Source organism: Chaetodon auriga, chromosome 16 (genome assembly GCF_051107435.1).
Source record: "Chaetodon auriga isolate fChaAug3 chromosome 16, fChaAug3.hap1, whole genome shotgun sequence".
NCBI classification, from domain to species: Eukaryota; Metazoa; Chordata; class Actinopteri; order Chaetodontiformes; family Chaetodontidae; genus Chaetodon; species Chaetodon auriga.
This window is the reverse complement of record NC_135089.1, coordinates 22,197,919-22,216,702: the sequence shown is the minus strand read 5'-3', so window position 1 is coordinate 22,216,702 and position 18,784 is coordinate 22,197,919. Positions and strand designations below refer to the sequence as shown.

The following is an 18,784-nucleotide window of genomic DNA, read 5'->3' as shown; positions in this document are numbered from 1 at the left end:
TTTAACAGTGTCCTACATACTTCAAAGGGCCTCAGTCTTCTTAGCAGGTGTAGATGACTTTGGCCCCTCCTGTACAGGACATCTGTGTTAGAGTCGAATCTGTTGAAAAACCGATTCAGTTCATTTGCCCATTCCCAGTCTCCAGATTTTGGGCCCCTCCCACTGTCACTGCTGTGGCCTGAGAGGCCTTGAGGCCCCTCCAAATCGGTCTGGCATTGTTCCCCTGAAGGTGCTCCTCCAGCTTCCTCCTGTAGCTGTCTTTGCCTTCTCCTGTTTCAGCTCCCTCTGCACCCTCCTCAGCTTATCTTTTTCCCCTGATATGAAGACCCTCTTCTTTTCATTCAGTAGGGCTTTCAGTCCCGGGGACACCCAGGGTTTGCTGTTTGGGAAACACCGTACCTGCCTGGTAGGCACAGTGTTTTCCGTACAGAAGTTGATGTAGTCCGTGATGCAGATTGTTAAAATTTCAATGTCCTTCCCATGTGGACTGCACAACACTTCCCAGTCAGTGGTGTCAAAGCAGTCCCTCAGTACCATACTGGACTCCTCTGACCATCTTATAACATACCTCATGGTTGGTGATTGTTAATTTACCAAAGGTATGTATGCAGCGAGCAGATGAACCAGGTTGTGATTGGAATGGCCGAGCAGGGGGAGAGGTGATGAAGTGTAAACATCCCTTGCATTTGTATACACTAAGTCCAGTGTTGTATCTGGTGTGTCATTTAACATACTAGGTGAAGGTGGGGAGAGTGGAGGACAGGAAGTGTGATTTAAGTCACCAGAGATGAGGAGAAGGGCCTGGGGGTGTGATGTCTGAAGCTGTGAGACCACAGTGTGCAGGAGCTCACATGCTGCTGTTGCATCGGCCGATGGGGGGATGTACACCGTTATCACAATGACATGCGTGAACTCCCTTGGAAGATAATATGGCTGAATGCTAACGGCTAACAGTGCAATGTTTTGTAGTGATGTGCCCTGGGTTACACCATCTGTTGTTCACAAACATCGCTATGCCCCCACCTTTCCTCTTGCTGCTCTCCTTTATGTAATCCAAGAATGAGAAGAAAGTAAATAACCAGTCTCACAAGTTGTACATCCATATGTACGCACGATCGACCGAGACTAGTGACAGAAGGAAAACAAGAAAAACACAGAAACATACTAAGACAAAGAAAAACATCCAGAGCTATTGTAATAAGCTGCCACTTGTGCGGCACCATCTTGATCCACACAAGTTGCCAAGTCTGAATGTGTTACAGTAACAGTAACCCGTAATTCCTGCATAGTATACCTTTAAGGTCTCAGCTTGCAAACTAGGTTACACAATGTGTAGTCTGTCCATGTCCAGTGTTTAAACCTGTTCAAGATGGCCACGCTCAAAGACAGGGCAAAAAGCACGATAAATTGTTCAAAGGGGCATAACAGCATATTTTTCATACAGTCTGTCTTGAAAGGCATTGAAGGAGTGTTGGCCATGACACAAAAAGTGTCAAAAGTAGTTGTGTGAAGAATGAAAAAGAAAGCTTGAGAAAAGTTCAAATTCTGCCTGTTGTCAAACCTCCCCACACCTGGCAAATTGATGTGTGGACATGATTCCACCATTGGAAGGGGGTTTCAGACAGTGACCAAGCACTTAGTGTGGAGCATACTGAGGCACTGAGACTTATTATGGCTAAACTATGTCACAGTTAACTTGACAACACCACACATGCTTGTGAATTATTCATGACCCTCACATCAACACCCCAGAAACACTAGCCATCATCTCAGCCCCCTCCCCCAGGCATGATGCTTGCCTTAACCTTTCACCTGGATGTTATCAATGGTGGGCTTCACTTTGGGGTTTATTTCCTGTCTTAGTGGTTCAGAATCTGAAGAAATGTACCACATTTCACACAACTTCACAGAGATCAGCTCTTTGCTGTTTTTGATTCTGGTTAAATGGCATAGCACAATTTGACAGAAATATTAAGGCAATGCTAAACAGGAGGCACCAACCCTGAGTGACACACTCAAAAACACAGATATGTCCAGGTACTGCATGCATCAATAACCTGGTGGCATGGTTCATTGACTTGCTTTTGAAATTTTTACATTGGCAATGGAGTAGTAAAAATGTCCAATGCCTCATGTTGATCAGTTTACACTAAAAAGTATGTTTAAAGAATGTGTTTATTCTAGTCTCAGATTGGCCACTGTCAAGTAGCCAGATCTTCTGTCCAGCCAAATCATCTAAACAAGAGTGCTTTGGTTTGGGCTGCTCCATACCACTGAGATGCAAGGACTCAGGACACCACTTCCATATAGAGCAGTTTGACAAATCAAATAGTAACTGTATGTGACGTTCAGTTACAGTTATTATGGACATAACATACAGTAACTTCAGAAAGCATGGAAACAAATCAGAATTTTAAATCCATGTTTACTTCACACCCTTTCATCTGATGATAATTGTTTTACATGTCATACAGCAAATCGCTTAAGTAAGTTAATAATGATTCTGAGTCTCAGATGCCTGATCTGTATCTTTGTGTGTCCAACAGGTGGAGGATGAAGTCAGCTCTCCTGTGGTGCTATTCAAGTTTTCCCAGGAAATGAGTGCTGGTAAGGGTCACACTCCCAGGACCCTAAAAATTTATTTATGTATTCTGTAAGATGTGGGTATGTAAATCTTTTATGAAAACGTTTATGTTGAAATAATATACAAGGAGCATGTCTCTCCTTATTAGTATTAGTTTTCCCTCTCGTAGACATAATGTGCAACAACAGAGGGTGAATGGTTTGAACCATTTTCTTAAAGAGAGTATTTGAACGTCATTTTGAGCCAATTTTGACAGCCCGAGTGGTGAACTTAATTATTTTCATGCTAGCTGTTCAAAACTTGTTTTAAGGTGGAAAAGGATGTGTGTAGTAAGATATCCTAAGGTCTACTTATGAGAAGCTTTCAACCAAATCTAATGGTTTTCATCAGCGATTGGAACTTGCTTAGTTGTCATCACATGACCTACAGTAAATATGGAACTTCAGTCATGTGGTAGCAGGTAGTTGAGATAGCAACCTCTGTCTCTGTTTAAAGATGATCTCTGGTGTCAGATGTGATTGTCCTTCTTGATCTCTTCCGGTCTGGTTCCTGTCTTTAGGGTGTACCAGCAGAGATCTTAAAGTGTTGATTAGTTAGTGGTGAGTGCTGACCATTGTCAAGTCTAGAGTCAACTAGGGCCCTAGGCAAAAATTCCCAGGGGAGCTCCAACCACCATTCATCACCTTCATACTATAAATAATCTGACACTACCAAAAAATTCGGCATCTTTTTTTATGTCAAATGTTCACATTAGCAGAATTTTCAAATCTAAATCTCAAGAATGTTTTTTGATTAAGTTCAGGAATTATTGAGATAATACTTTGAAGATGATCTCACTATACACACAAAATAATCATAGTGTATTGTTGTATTTTTACTTTAGTTGCCATTCCTTTTTCCTGTGTTGTTAGCATCCAGTGGTGGTTCAGTGGAAGGTTACTGTGCTGGGGAGAAAGAGGTGCTTGATGCCTTCAACAGATGGGTGAGTGTTTTCCCTCCTTTAACAGGCACTGGACCTTCTGCTTTTGAGCCTATTTCATTGCAAACATTTATTACTAACACTACAAACAAAGATTGAAACACAATTCGTTTGCAAATAATTGCATTCTGTCTTTATGTTGCCAAGGAGGGTTTACTGTCAGTCAATTTGACTTGAAAACGTTTCTACTGTCATCCAAAAGGTTTCTGACTGGTGGATGTGTCCCAGCTGTTTAATCTCTGTGGGGTCATTATCAAGGTCATTGATACCACGTGGATTATTAGTGCACCTTGCTGTGTAAAGGCACTTTGGTGGAGTCACCTGAGGCCAAGTGTCAATGACAGTCAGTGGAGTTGTCATGTGGCCACATGTGAATGGTTATTAAATCTCCTGCTAAGTGATGAAACAGCATCATTGTAGATGGGGAATAAAGGGGTTTTGACCTAAGAAGTTGGTCCTCCTGTGTTGAGCCATAAGTCAAATGTTAAGTTGTTAAATTTCCCCGACTTACAAGTCTGTGCTTTTCTCACTGCATTGGACTGCATACACTAGATTGCTTGAGTAAATTAATTCAATTGAGTTATTAAGTATAGTTGGGGGATGAATCTATTCTTATGTAAATACCTTCCTTCACTCCTCCTTCAAACCGTCTGTCCTCCCCATCCAAAATATGTTTGTTGTTGTCCTTGAAAGACCCCTTATCTTGCAGGTGTAGGTAAACTGCCATCTTGACATGAGGAGGTCGCAATCCTATGTTATTTTTCCTGATATACAAGTCATCTAACCAAGCATTTTGGGATGAACACCCTCAGAATGGTACAGGAGTATTAAAGAACAGCCAGGAAAATTGCAGACTACAGTAACCACCTTTGGTTTAAGCTGAGATGCTTACTACACAGACTCATACTGCACAGTTTCTACTGTGAAACATAGCTAGAATGATCATAGAGAACACACAGAACCAGATACTGAATGAAACGATGAGACAGGTCCATTTCACTATTGAAACTTTAAATAAAGCCGCTCTAATGACTGCCATTACACAGCCAGGAGCATTACCGAGCAAAGTGGTATCATTGAGCTTAATAATGACCCCACAGAGGTTAAATATCTGGCCTGACCACCAGTCAGTTAAACTGAAGAAGCCCCTTGGATGAGAAGGGATTGTTTTTAAGTTTCTACAACCAAGTCCAGCTGAGAGAAATTCCACCCTCCTTGGCAAAATACAATCAGGATGCAATCATTGTCACTTTGTAGGGGATAACGTCAGCTAATTCATCTGACTGGTAAATTTGCTAACCAACACCAGATCCATGCAGTGCAGCTAAGTCACAGCTAGCTTTGGGGACTTGACTTGCTTACTCACTAACGTTATCATGAGAAAAATATTTGTGGATATGTTAGTTGGCTATGTTGCCAAATGATTTTACCAGCTATCATGATCCATGATACTAACTTATGTATGTGGCAGCCAACAAGCTAACTGTAATCTTAAGATACACTGAGGTTACTCAGGTAGCTGTGACAGATGAACAACTGAGGCACATTGTAGCTCATATGGTGTTCAGGTGCTTAAATGTTGACATTTGATTTGGATTATATTATAATCTGAATACCAGTTTTAGCCATAATAAAAGTTTAAGCTCTCACATACAATGAATGAGTTAGAATTCAACCTTTTTCCACAAATCAATAAAACAAACAGCTTTGCTCAAGTGTTCTCAACACTGGTCCGACCACGGCTTAGGTATTACTTTGAACATTTTTCCTGTATACAGCTGGGTGAACAGCTTGTCCAGCTTGTTCCCCCCAGCGGGGTAGATGTGGTGGATCTTGAAGATGAGGGTACATGTGTTCGCTTCAGTCCCCTCCTGACTGCTGCAGGTAACACACACAAACACACAAACACAGCATTCAGCTCAATATATTTTTAATATATGTTAAAAATGGCCAGCGAGGGTTAAAACATCACCAGGAACAGTCATGGCCATGACTCTCTCCCTCCTGTACAGTTCTGGGGACCCGACAGGAGGACGTTGAGGACCTGGCGGAGAAGCTGTCAGAGCTGATGCCTGTGATGAGCTCCACAATGTGCCTCCGACAGGACTTTAGAGAGGAAACCCACCGACACTCACCCTCACTCGTATACATAGAGGATTTCAGCTGGCCTGGCCTGGGTGCTGTCCGGTAAGAATGGATAGGCTTTAAAAGAAATGCTGTTGTATAGAGGGGTGGGACTGATTTCTCTGACTCTATTTATACCTTGTATTTTTTTTACATGTTCTTTAATTTTCTCAATGCAACAGCTACAATATGTTTTCTAATAATATGCTTAACAAAGACAGAAAAGACATACCATTATAAATGAAGCACTGTGATGCTTTAAAGATGCCCTCGCCTACAAATCATTCTCCAGATGTAAAGGAATATGATTGTTTGGTCCATATTTGGTCCAGCGCTCAAAACAGATTCAGAAAGTGCTTTACAAAATTATAAAATAGGATTAAGACATATGAGGACTGAGGCTAATAAACAACAATACAGACAAATACTAATAAAATAGAAGACATGTTGGCAATAAGACAGTGTGCTAGAATTGATAAAAGGCTTTTTTAAAGGATAAGTTTTGAGAAGTGATTGAAAAGATGTCACTGATTGGTCAGCCTCAGATCCTCAGACAGGGAGTTCCTGAGCTGAGGGGTCTTGACTGTAAAGGCCTGGTCACCTTTAGTCTTGAGCCAGGACTCAGGAACAGCCAGCAGAACCCTGGCCGGGGATCTGAGGCTGCTCCCTTGCTCACAGGGGAGCAGCAACTTAGCAATATAAGCGGGAGCTAAACAATGATCAATTCTAATGCTGACTGGTAACCAGTAAAAAGAGGCTAAAATAAGGCTGATATCATCTCATCATCTAGTATTTGTTAAAAGCTCAGCAGCTGTGTTTTGTAGCAGCTGAAGGTGTAAGACAGCCTGTAGGCTCAGCACCGAATTACAATAAGCTAATTGAGATTTCTTGAGATCAGACCAAGAGAAAAAGACCTGATCTTTGCAATGCTCTTAAATTGACAGAAGCATCACTAGACAACATTTGTAATTAGTTTTTCAAAAGAAAGGTTTCTGTCAAATATCACACCCAGATTACTGGCTGCAGGTTTGATATTTGAAGACAAGTAACCATGATGTTTCTTTAAAATAGGATGGACTTTGGGGGTCTGAAGAGGATTATTTCAGATGTGCTTAGTGAAGGGAAGGCCCATAGGCTTACTGGTGAGGGTAGCAAGTCCAAAAATGAGTAACTTAGAATCCACAGACAAACTGGAGTTAGGCAGGGGAGAGGTGCAGTCAGGCAGGTACAGATTCCAGGATACAGGGTAACAGCGGTTTGAAAGCAAAACATGAGCAACAAAGCAACATTCTCGGAACGGCAACTGACTGGGGGAAAGAGGGTGATTGTATATGTATGCAGGGCTGATGAGGAAAGTGGGAACTTGCAAGGAAGTGGGAGGGAATGACTGGCCAGAGACTATCCGGGGATCTAGAAGATAGCTCGAAGATGGAAGGTCTGCAGAGTCAGAGGAGAGTCCATTGCCTGGGGTGAGTGAGCAGGGGCTGGAGAAAGGCACGAGAGCTGGGACAGAGAGCTAGGCCAGGCAACACAAACGAACAACTAGACAGTCCTCGTGACAGTTTAATTTTCAACATAGTGTGAGTCAGAAAGGGATGTCGTTAGAATGGTTGTCTTTGTGTATTGTAGTACTGTAGGACAATCTGAAACATGCTTAATTATTTAGAAGTATTTATCAAATAAATGAAACTGATGAGAAAATCTATCAGTGGATTTACTGTGTGAAGTGGTGAGCCTCCCATGCTTTCACAATGGCCATTAATAATTAAGGCTTCAACAGCAAAATCAGTCTTTAAACCTCATCACTGATTGAGCCAGTGAGAGAACTGAGAACACTGAATAAAGCAATAAGAAGCATTTAACTCGCAAAACAGCTGTCTGAATGGCAGAAGGCCATCTCTTTAACAGATGGATGAAACCAGAGGTGTTACACATCTCAATTATTTGCTGTCCTCTCAACAGTGTCAACATTTGCTCTGTGCTCAGTAGAAGTCAAACATGCGACTGTGACAGATGTTTTGATGTTCAGGTACGAGCCTCAGGCTGAAAGGATGGATGAGAGCAGGAGGAAGCAGGAGTTGGAGAAAATTAACACTGAGCTGCTAAAGAAACTGCAAGACCTTGACACTGACATCATCTTCTCCACTGGTTAGTACCTCTTCACATGTAAAAGGCCTGGGAAAAAAAAAAAATTCACAGTATTTATCTCTGAAGACTGTTTTGTTGTTACTCTCACCTTTTCCATTTCCTCCACTCTCTCCAGGCCCTGAGTTTGGGACAGAGGAGGACTGTATCTTTGTTGGCATGGTCACTGAGGATGTCGACATTTCAGAGCTGGTGGATACTATAGCTGCCCTTGGGAGGGACATCGAGGAGAGCGGAAGGGTAACTGCTATATTTCTTTTATAGGATACTTGAAGGTTGTTAGAGAGTTGTAAAAAGAGTTATCAAAGATGAAATTGGTAGTTTACATTCAGTCAGCAGCTTTTCACCTGATTCTAACAAAGTGGTTTGTGTGGAATGATTGGAGTGATCTTGGTCATTGTAAGTCATTGTAGTTATAGCCCGTCTTTAAATAATGAAAACATCTGAACAAAATCATTGGTTAAGAATATTTTGCCTAAGAGAAACTAGATTATTTGCTCTCATGTGTAATTAAATAGCCACTAAAATCTTTGGAAAACACCACAAGTGTAACGTTTTTCCTAGACCTCATTATATTTTACTAGCCTCCAAACAATTATTGCAAATATTTGGTTGTGAGATTAGGTGTTTGTGAGCTTAACCTAAAAAAAAAAAAAAGAATATATCATTTGAGCAATCAGTCATCTCTAGATGTAGCTTGTATTTAAGCCATGCAGACACAGTTTGACAGTTTTTCCCCTGCACTGCACAGTTGTTTACCTTGATGACATGTTGGAGCTATGCAGTCAGAAACCACAGTCACAGCTCTTCATCTAACAGCTCACTGAGTCTGTTTCTGCTTGCTCCCACTGCAAGATTCAAAACTGATCCACTGACCAAATAGCACAAAATATGTCCATAGCTTGTTGATTAGACCCATTTTTATTGAAGATCTGCAAATGAAGCTGCGCTAACGGTGACAAACACACTGCACATCCTATAACTTCTTAACAATAAAACTGTTATTTATAAAATTGTAAACCTTGCGGATGGCAGCCTCGGCTTTCAGTCTCTGCTACTTTTTCTGTTTTTCTTTATTTGTTCAGTTTTCAGCTCTCCCTGTCCAATTACATTCACCAGGGAAGAGCTTTTCAACGTTCCATAACTTTTTCACCACTTTTCACTCGACCAGCAGCAGTCCTTTGTTGGATCTGCAGGAGACGCTGGCAGGGGAAGCCAGCTGGGGCACTGGTTAAGCAGTGGGGATTTCAAACTGTACATACGTCTTGCAGTGCCCACTTCCTAGCCAACAAAATGGATGAACTGCTGCTTTTCAACAGAGCAGACAGACTTCTCCGGGTCTGCTGCCCTGGGCTTCACCAAAACCTGGCTTGGTGAGCACATCCTTGATACCACACTACATCTGACAGGCTTCCAACTCCATCAAGTGGACAGAGTAAGAGAGCTACAAGGGAAACAAGGCGAGGTGGAATCTCTTTCCATATAAACAAAGGTTGGTGTGCAGATGTCACACTTCTTATTTTGAGACAGTCTTAACATTCCACCTCAGGCCTGAGGCTTTACAACATCTGGCTGACCAGATAACTAACTTGGAGTCTAAACACCCAGACTCTCTGCTCATTGTTCTCGAGTTACATTTTTAACAGAACAAACTTCAGACATGAACTACCAAAGTATAGACAGCACCAAAGTCCAGAGTGTTATTATACACCATGTTAAAGGACCCCAATCGGTCTGTCCCCTGCACAGCTTTGGGGCTCTCCAATCACTCTCTGGTTCATCTTCTCCGCATACTAAAATCTGCTAAGCCTGTGGTCAAGACTGTGAGGAGATGGACCAATGAGGCGAGGCTGGAATCACAGGCCTGCTCTGCCTGCACTGATTGGGGTGTTTTTGAGGCTGCAGCTACAGACCTGGATGAAGTCACTGGCATTGTGGTATCTTATGTCACTTTTTGTGAGGACATGTTTGTGCCGACTGAAACTTTCTGCACATACAACAACAAACCCTGGTTTACAGCTAGACTCAGGCAGCTTTGCCAAGCCAAGGAGGAGGCGTAAAGAATTGAGGACAGAATCCTGGAGAGGACTGCTGGACATCACTAGCTACAGGAAACCATCCCTCCACTCTGGAGAATCATCCAGCGAGTTCAGAACAGCAGAAAAAAAAAACAAATGCAGAAGGATACGTTTCTTTTCATCTGGGTGATGCCCCTGTTTGATTCACATACCCTTCAACAGTAGAGCAACACTGACACACTGTCCTTGTCTTTATCCACAACTCCCTCTACATTCCTGTTGTAGCTGACCAGGAGCCTGAATTGTTCCCAGACAACTGATTGAAAGGATGCAGGCGGGTCCTCCAGCTCCAGCATTTCATTTGCTCTCACCATAGCGTGACTGACTCACACACCAATCCACTTGTTGTGCAAACCTCAACACGTTTCTAATGGCATACATCTTAAAGTTTATTTTTATTTTATTTTATTTTTTTTACCTTACCTTTCTTCACTTTTGTTGTCCTTGTTCATCTGTATTTCCATCTCTTTTGAACTATGTGTAACATTGTGACAAACTAAAATAAAAACCGAATTAAAATTACTTGAATGTACACACATACTGTACCAACTTGTTTAAGTGGATTTACCACCCAACTTTGGTTGTTACACAACTATATCTGTTCTAGTATATGTATATGAGAATGCAAATTCTAATATACGGTATGTCAGCTGTGTTGTCTTGTAAATTATGTCTCTAAATCGTAGTGATTCTGTCTTGTCGTAGCTTTTGGAGAACATGACAGAGGTGGTGAGGAAAGGCATCCTGGAGGCAGAGCTGCAGCTGCAAAAGGCCAATGAGGAGAAACTCATCGAAGAGGTGTGTTTGCATGCATTACTTATGTTGTGGGTACATAAATCTGTTTACACAGTCTCATTGACTGTGTAGACTCGCCTTCCTTGTGGGGACACCAGACAAGTCCCCCTAAGGTAAATCGTTACATTTTAGGGTGAAGACTTGGGTTAAAGTTAGAGTAAGATTAAGGTGCAGATAAAGTTAGGGTGAGTCTCAAGGAAATGAATGAAAGTCTGTTTAATGTTCCCAGAAGGGATGGGAACACAGCTGTGTGTGTGTGTATGTGTGCATTTGTTGCACTTCTGTTTTGTTAGAATTAATTTTGAAGTCATGTTCTTAATGATGAAGCTGATCCTCACTCCTTAAAGGACTGGTGTGTAGGATTTAGTGACGCCTAGCTGTGAGGTTGCAGATTGCAACCAACTGAAATGCCCTCACCTCACCCTTCCCTTACCAAGCATGTAAGGGAGCCGACATTGGCTGTGAAACATGAGAAAAATGCCACTGAGCCACTGTTTTGATTTGTCATCTCTGGGCTGCTGTAGAAACATGACAGTGCAGCATGGGGGACTCCATGGAAGAGGACTCACTCCCTCTGTAAATATAAAGAGCTCATTCTAATGTAACAAAACCACAAACAACAGCAGTTGTTATTTTCCAGTGATTATACACTAATGAAAACATACTTTGGAATATCATATTCTATTTCTGCCATATCTGCCAATAGATCCCCTAAATCCTACACACTGGATCTTAGAATCAGGATCAGGGTTGAGATTAGATTCCAGGATTAAAGGTGCTTTGGGTTAAGGATTTGGAATTGGATAAGGATAGGGTTAAGTTTTGGGTATATAAGACGTTAGAGAACAGGTGTAGAGAATGCATGGTCCTCAGTAAAGTAAGACGAACATGTTTGTTTGCTCTCTTGCTTCATTGATTGTGTGTGGTGTTGCATCTGTGTGAGGGTCTACTTCTGATTATACAAATCCATTCAAATGTTTGGCTTCCTTTGTTGCTGTTTGTTGTAGGGGCTGATGAGACAGCTTCCTCTGGTTGGCTCTGTTTTAAACTGGTTCTCTCCAGTTCAAAGTTCCATAAAGGGCAGGACCTTCAACCTGGCTGCAGGTACTGTGTGTCACTGTATGTATATTTATCTTTTGGGACGGGTATAGATGGCACTGACGTCGCATCAGGTGTAACTTTTCAACCCACCGATGAGCTTGAAACACAGTAGAATCCAAATGGTGCTTTATGGTAGTCCAAAATGCAAGGTCCAATGTCACATTAGTACCATTTTAGTTTTTCTAATTGCATCCAACGTGACTGCTTTGTGATTGTCTTTTTTTGGAAGCGTCCCAACATTATGAGTGGACAGTGTGAAGAGCTTATGTTTAAATACATGTCTAAAATATGCATGTAATATAAAAGATACCACCTTTTAAAACACACTGAATGCACATGAATGCTCATTGTCATTTTTACCCCACTCACACCCCCATTAAAATGGGATCTGTTTTCTAGATAATAAACTATGCCATCTTGCCTTTGCTGGACACCAGAATGCAGATAATTATTTCTGGTCCTCTCCTCATCCCTTGTTTTGGTGACTTGAAGTTCAGTCTCCTACACCAAGTCCACACCTGACTAAAGGGTTACTGCGAGTTATAGTTTCCCCTTTGTTGACAGTTTTGCTGCCTTTTCAAACAGGAGTCAGCTTTTTAAACCAGATGGCCTTCATCCCTCCCATAAAAGTTCACACCTTTAGTCAACCAACACTGAATTGACTTTGCACTGTCATGCTTTTAGTGCCTGACCTGCATGGAGTCCACCTGACTCCCTGGCCTCATAAACTTTTCCAGTTATGATTGTGTGTAGATCTAATAACCACTAGTCCATTCATTCTGTGTTTACAACTGCTAGGTCAGATAAAGTGATTATTGGTCTGTTTTCTCAGTCTATGTCCAATAAATCTTTCATCCTCAGTGATCTAATTACATCCCTTAACCTAGACTTCCTTTGCTTACTGAGGCTTGTCTTAAACCTGGGGAGTGGTCCCCTCTAGTGGAGCTCTGTCCTCCTGGGTACAATTTCCTGATTGCACCTTGGTTATCTGGCTGTGTTGGGGGTGTTGAAGCTGTTTTTAAGAATCATCTTGCTTGTATTTCTTTAAGTTTTGGCTCTGCATGACCTTGCCCCAAGTTACATTTTCTGATTTCCTTGTTGCATATTCCTCTTCTCCACCCTCTGATCCTCTAATCTGTCTTTTATCCATCCCCCACTCCAACTGCATCATCATCTTCCCCCATCTATCAGATTTGATGAATCTTTGGACTGTTTCAAGCAGCTGCTAAAAACTCGTCTTTGTTTTTGTTTTTTTAAGATGTCCATGTTGGGCTTTGTTTGTCTTTTGTCTGGTCTGTCTTGTCTCTCATTGTGTTGTGTTTTATATTACATTTTTACCTTTTTTTGTGTTTACACCTGGTATGTGTAATGTTGTCTCGTTGTCCTCATAGGGATGCCCAGAATAATTAGCCACTGATCATTATTGCCAATATTCAGTAGGATGGGAAGCTCAAATGCTGTTATCAAAAGGATAATGTCATACTGCTGTCCAGCGAGAAAATGTTCCAGCGAGAAAGGGAATCTGACAAATTGCTATCCTTTCACGGCTTCCTGATTGATCAGCAACTAAAAAGACAGTGGATCATGAAAATCTAGATCCATCAAAACTGGCCAAAATGGCCTTTTAAGAAACCACACATTTGAACCTTTCAAATTTTCTGAATTTTTGCCCATTATTTCCAGAAGAGGGAAAACCAATACAATGACAGAAATACTGTTCTTGTTTTGTCTTGGTGCTGGTCCACGTCTCCTGGAAGATTTCAGTGTCCCAGAAAAATGGAGGGAATTCCAGTCACATATTATCTGATTATGGACCCTTTTTTCCCCTGAGTCCAAGTGACTAATGGAGTCAACAATTTTTGAATTTTTTTCAGTGTTGAATGAGAGCGCTGCAGCTGGCAGCCATGAAAAGGGCTGTAATGTAATCCCTGTGGCATTTGTGCACCATCACTGTACGTCCTCTGTGTGTTTTTGCCACTGACAGGCTCAGATCGTTATATTAAGCATCTGACAACATTATAGAAAGGATCCCCACAGAGACAGACGTTTTTGTTAAAGAGTAAGATCTTTTTTGTTCAACCAGAACCAGCCATTAAATCACTCATGTCAAAGCCACCCGACTCACTTTTTCAAAAACAGTAATTTTATCATCATAAAACAAGACTCACCAAAACCTCCTTGGTTCATCCTTAACTTTTCTAACAATTACCACCACCTCTGTTTTGGTTGAAATAAAGTCTTTATTCACTGAGTCAGGAGAGGAGCGAGACATCAGAGAAGTGGTGAAAACGGCATGTAGAGCCAGAATATTTTCACATCTGACTCAGGAAATAGTTTCACAGGACATTATGACTGGAGAAACTTAAATATGTCAGACTGTCAACAGATTTTCTCAGTAAAACAAACAAACAAAAAGTTAATTACTGGTTAGCAGAAACTCTGGTTTTATGACTCCTGTCTGTCATGCAGTGCAGTCAGTGCAGCTCCTGCAGATGTATGGATTTCATATAGAAATTCAGATTTAGAATATTTGTTGACAGCCCGAATGCATATGTCAATAGTGTGTGTGTGTCCATAGGTTCCCTGGACTCTACAGAGGTGACATACTCCACAAAGGCCCAGGCAGACAGGCCGTCCCTGCAAGACACTCCCACCTCCTCGTCAAAGAGACTGCCAGGTAGGATTGTCAAATGAACAGCCTATCAAAGAAGGAAGGGATTATTCTCTGTTAAAGCCACTGGAAGGCTTTTCATGTGACTCATCCTCTGTGCAGGAAGTGTTGGCTTTCATTGACAGCAGCTTCACAGTGATCAAAAAACTGCATAGCCTGCTCACACCAGGCAGTGGCATCAGAGAAATTCAGCCATGCCTTCATGCAAAAGATGGTCTATAAGATTGGTGGCATTGTGACTAATTGTATGGCAAGGTGCTATAGCTAGCAAGCTAACGACTAACACGCTAGCCAGCCTGGAACATGCTAGCCTTAGTTATAAAAGCTCCCTATAGTTATAATAGGTCCCTAATAGGTTCTGTTTTCTCTGTAGTCTGCTGGCAGTTTACACCCCTCTATGTTTTCTTGTCATGACTATACAGTGGACTTGAAATGGAGGAAAAAAGTTGCTTGTGGAGTGTAATTTACCAGGCAAGCTAACTGTCAGTAAGCTCGTTAGCGTGGTCAATAACAGGGCAATAAGCTCACACAGTTTAAGAGATGTTTGTAAATTTATTCCTATTTGATAAAAGTGCAAAATATTCCTCTTCTGTGGTTCATAATGGTGCAGCATAGCTAATAAGCAACGTTAGCTTCCTGCTGTTTTGACTGTTAGTTATTGTCAACAACGCAAATTTGCGTGTTACAGCTCTACTGTTAAACTTGATGCAAAACCTGAGCACAGATTTACTTCACCCTTGAGACTGAATGCACTACTTATAGCCATTCCATTGGAATTAGTTGATTTTGCCAATTTTGCTTTGTGAAAAAACTGGTGTTTTGAACAGACCATGTGTTCTTGTGCATCTTAAGAGTCTCAAAATGTAGCATGTGCCTCAGCAAATGGAAGGAAGAAAAGAACCTCATTTTCAGGCAGAGCAATAACATACTCTTCTTGTCCATTTCTGTCTTCATGACAGAATGCTTCCCTTCTGTTCTTTCAGGTTAGTTCATTTTAGAGAGCATGAAAATAGTGGATAGTTATTTCTCAGCACTTTCTTTGTACCAATAACACTCACAGGATTCTGCATATCAGTAGGAAATACCTTCACACACCTTGTGCATTTTCTGTCTTTAAATTTTCCTCACAGGTCAGAGGTTATTTCGGCGCTCAGGGCCGGGCTCAGACTCCTTTAGCGAAACCAGTTCCATTGGACAAGCTGAGGAGATAACCAAGGAGGGGAGTACCACTCCGAGCAGTAGCATCCATCCACCCACCTCTCCACCTGCACCTGAGGAGGACTCACACTCTTCAAATGATGTCGTACCAGAGAAAATCCCGGAGTCTTCCGTGCAGGTGCACACACAGGTGGAGGCTGAAGTGGCCTCCAAGGAGAGGCAACCTGAAGGCCATGAGGTGGAGCAGAGCGAGAGATAGGATGGCACTCTGTGCACCTGTCCTCCAGCTGTCCTCTAAATGGTACCAGCCTAACTAACAGATGTTAAAAGGAAAGGCGTTATAACATTGTGAATCTAACTCTTCCACTTTTGAAGGGAAAATCGATGGAGTTAGATTGGTTTGTTTGTCTCTGTCTGTTTTTCAGGACAGGAAGGATGGCAAAGTTAATGTAAAAATCCACACCTGGATACTCTAACACTGTGATGCTCAGTTCAGTGCATTCTAGTTATTTAGTGATAAAGTGTTTTTTAATGATACTCCAGATTGCTAGATCATTCTGAGAAATGTGCTTTCCCACAATTTTCATAATGCCTTTTATCCATTCACAAAAAGGACATGAAAGAGCTGCTTCCCTTGAAAGGTGTATTGACATACATACAATTTTATTATTGTATATATGTTAGTGAAATGAGCAGTTGAGGGGGAAATGGCATTACAGTCTGTTAAGCCTACTGTAAAGGGAGACACCTGCCTCTTCTGTGCTGAATGTGCCACTGTATGTTGCCTGTGTATCAGTCTTTTTTTTTGGTTTTTTGCTGTTATGTCATCTCTGATTGGCCATGTATTCACAGGGATAACAAGAATGCACTGAACAGCAGAATAAGTGTTTTTGGGGGAGGATTGTTCCTCTGAAGGTCGGCTGGAACAGTGCTGACATCCAGCCCAGCTGTATGTTGCTTTTTACACTGATCTCTCTGCCAGTTAAGGACTTTGAGATTAGAGAGCAGAGGAGTAGCCATATTGCACACAGAATTTCTTTAGCTTTAAAGAGAAATATGATTGGTTCAGGACCAGAGTCTCCATTTAATACTCCATTCACTCAACTGGAAATAAAGCAGCTTATATAATATTATCTTAATATTAAAGCAAGGAGAGTCACTGCAATGAAAAAGTTTAGATTCCTCACTGTAAATAGTCTCCACAGATGAAATATATCTAATGACCCAATTGCTAACTCTAATTATTTATAACAAAATGAATATGTACAGAAGGAGTAGAGTATCATAATCTATTTAAATAAGAAAACACCTACTGATAATAGTCACCTGCTTCTGAGCTTCAAACACTCCCTTCACGTGTGCACTCCTCCACAATCACTGCTGGAGGGAAAAAAAATCTTCAATGAAGTCAACATTTTGAGAAAAAAGTCACAATGATGTGAAAATAAAGTATCTTCAAGTGTTTTCATGAGAAAAAGACACAATATCACAGTAAAGCTGTCATTAATACAAAAATGTAGTCAGAATTCTACATGAAAAAAGTCTGCTAATTTGAGATAAAGTTCTCTGAGGAAAAAGATATATCAAGTTTGGGTTTTATGAGAAGAGCCATGCTATTGCAAAATAGAATGGTAATTGTACAAGAGAAAGTGTTATTATGACATGAAGTTGTAATTTCACAAGAAAAGTCAAGAATTAAGTTGTGATGATGAATTGTTATATTTCAGACCAGCAAAATGCTGGATTATTGGATTGGGTCGAGTTGATCACATGTCCATCTTCTACCCCTGCCTGACTGTACACTTTCACTACAGTGGAAATGTCCATTTATGTCATTCCATCACAAATTTACATTTTCTCATGAAAATTCTGACTTTATTTTCATAATGTTCTGACTTTTTTTTTGTTTTTTAATTAATTCCCACTCTTCTGACTTCATTCTCAAATTGTTAAGTTCTTTTATAACAGTGGCCCTATTGTACAATGTCAATTCCACATTTGTGAATCACAATCAAATTCCCTTTATAATTGCACATGCAGTTAGGGACAGAGCAATGTCCACTTTTTAATTTCAATGTTAGTTGATTTTTATTTTTGTCAATAATGCAACTGGATCAAAAAGTGGCCTTCTGTCACAGAGGAGTGTTGATTTACAGGCGTTTATTCTATGAGGAATATTTCTTTTCTTTGACAAAAACATCCTGCCAGACCTGCCATAATCCAAGTGCCATATTAAAGGGCCAAATGGATGTGTGTTTGTTTTTTTCAGGGAGGGGGGGCAATTTAGTTGATTCTGCTAGTCTTGGAAATTCCCCCACCCACCCAAATGTGCTACCTTCCCATTGATTTGTTTTGGTCTAAATAATCCCTGACAGCACAGGTAACGGTTATGTCATATGCACCTTATTAAGGGATTTCTGTGTAGAAGTTCACAACGTTCAGTGTCTGTACCACACCGGGACAATATCGACTGCTATTTCAGGGTAGATCCCAGAGACCCATGTACAGTAACCCATGTCACTGCTGGCACCACCCAAATCTACAAAGCAACCAATTAGAACACAACATGAAATGACACAGAAAACACAGTCCAACATGACATTGTAACTGCCGTAGACAGGCCCTCAACACTGATATCGTACAGCCTGACATGGGTTGACCAAGTGACCAAGACCAAGTATTAGACTCTCACACAGTGTGACATGTAACAAACCTGGAAGTTCTCTGTCATCACTCCTTGTCTAGGGGCCTTAATGTATCACTGAAAGTGTTGAAACTGTATTTGGCAAAGAAAGCATGAGAATAGCAGGAAATTCAAGTGCGTCTTGAATGCACATTTAATCAGAAACTTGCTAACATCTGCCACCTGATATTTAGTCTTTTGCAACTTTACACAACATGATGGATTGCTCCTCAGCAGTGAGGGATTGTCATTGCTTTATATGCCTTCTGGAAGTGAATGGGAGTGAATGAGTCTCAGTAAATCTGGCTGAATGGTTTAGAATTTGCTCCCATGGAGGTGCCTGATTGCAAAAACTTAACATTAAAGCAACAGAAAATATCTAAGAATGAAAGCCCAGAACAGAAATTTGGCCGAAGATGTCCTTTAGTATATTGAGCCCTGTACTGGTGGAACATTTACTGTTAAG

The 18,784-nt window shown here is 41.2% G+C and overlaps 1 protein-coding gene across 2 annotated transcripts in view; it reads left to right on the top strand.

Annotated features, from left to right (window-relative positions):
- The window catches only part of pdxdc1 (pyridoxal-dependent decarboxylase domain containing 1), a 29,301-nt gene extending 11,417 nt beyond the window's left edge, over positions 1-17,884 (top strand). For both annotated transcript variants that reach the window (XM_076752848.1, XM_076752847.1), the window contains exons 14-23: positions 2,547-2,607; positions 3,496-3,566; positions 5,342-5,447; positions 5,576-5,750; positions 7,717-7,835; positions 7,951-8,072; positions 10,616-10,708; positions 11,713-11,809; positions 14,385-14,483; positions 15,608-17,884. In XM_076752848.1, the coding sequence (XP_076608963.1) occupies positions 2,547-2,607; positions 3,496-3,566; positions 5,342-5,447; positions 5,576-5,750; positions 7,717-7,835; positions 7,951-8,072; positions 10,616-10,708; positions 11,713-11,809; positions 14,385-14,483; positions 15,608-15,894 (1,230 nt within the window). In that variant the 3' untranslated portion in view covers positions 15,895-17,884. The remainder of the gene's footprint in view (positions 1-2,546; positions 2,608-3,495; positions 3,567-5,341; positions 5,448-5,575; positions 5,751-7,716; positions 7,836-7,950; positions 8,073-10,615; positions 10,709-11,712; positions 11,810-14,384; positions 14,484-15,607) is intronic.
- The last annotated feature ends 900 nt before the right edge of the window (positions 17,885-18,784 follow it).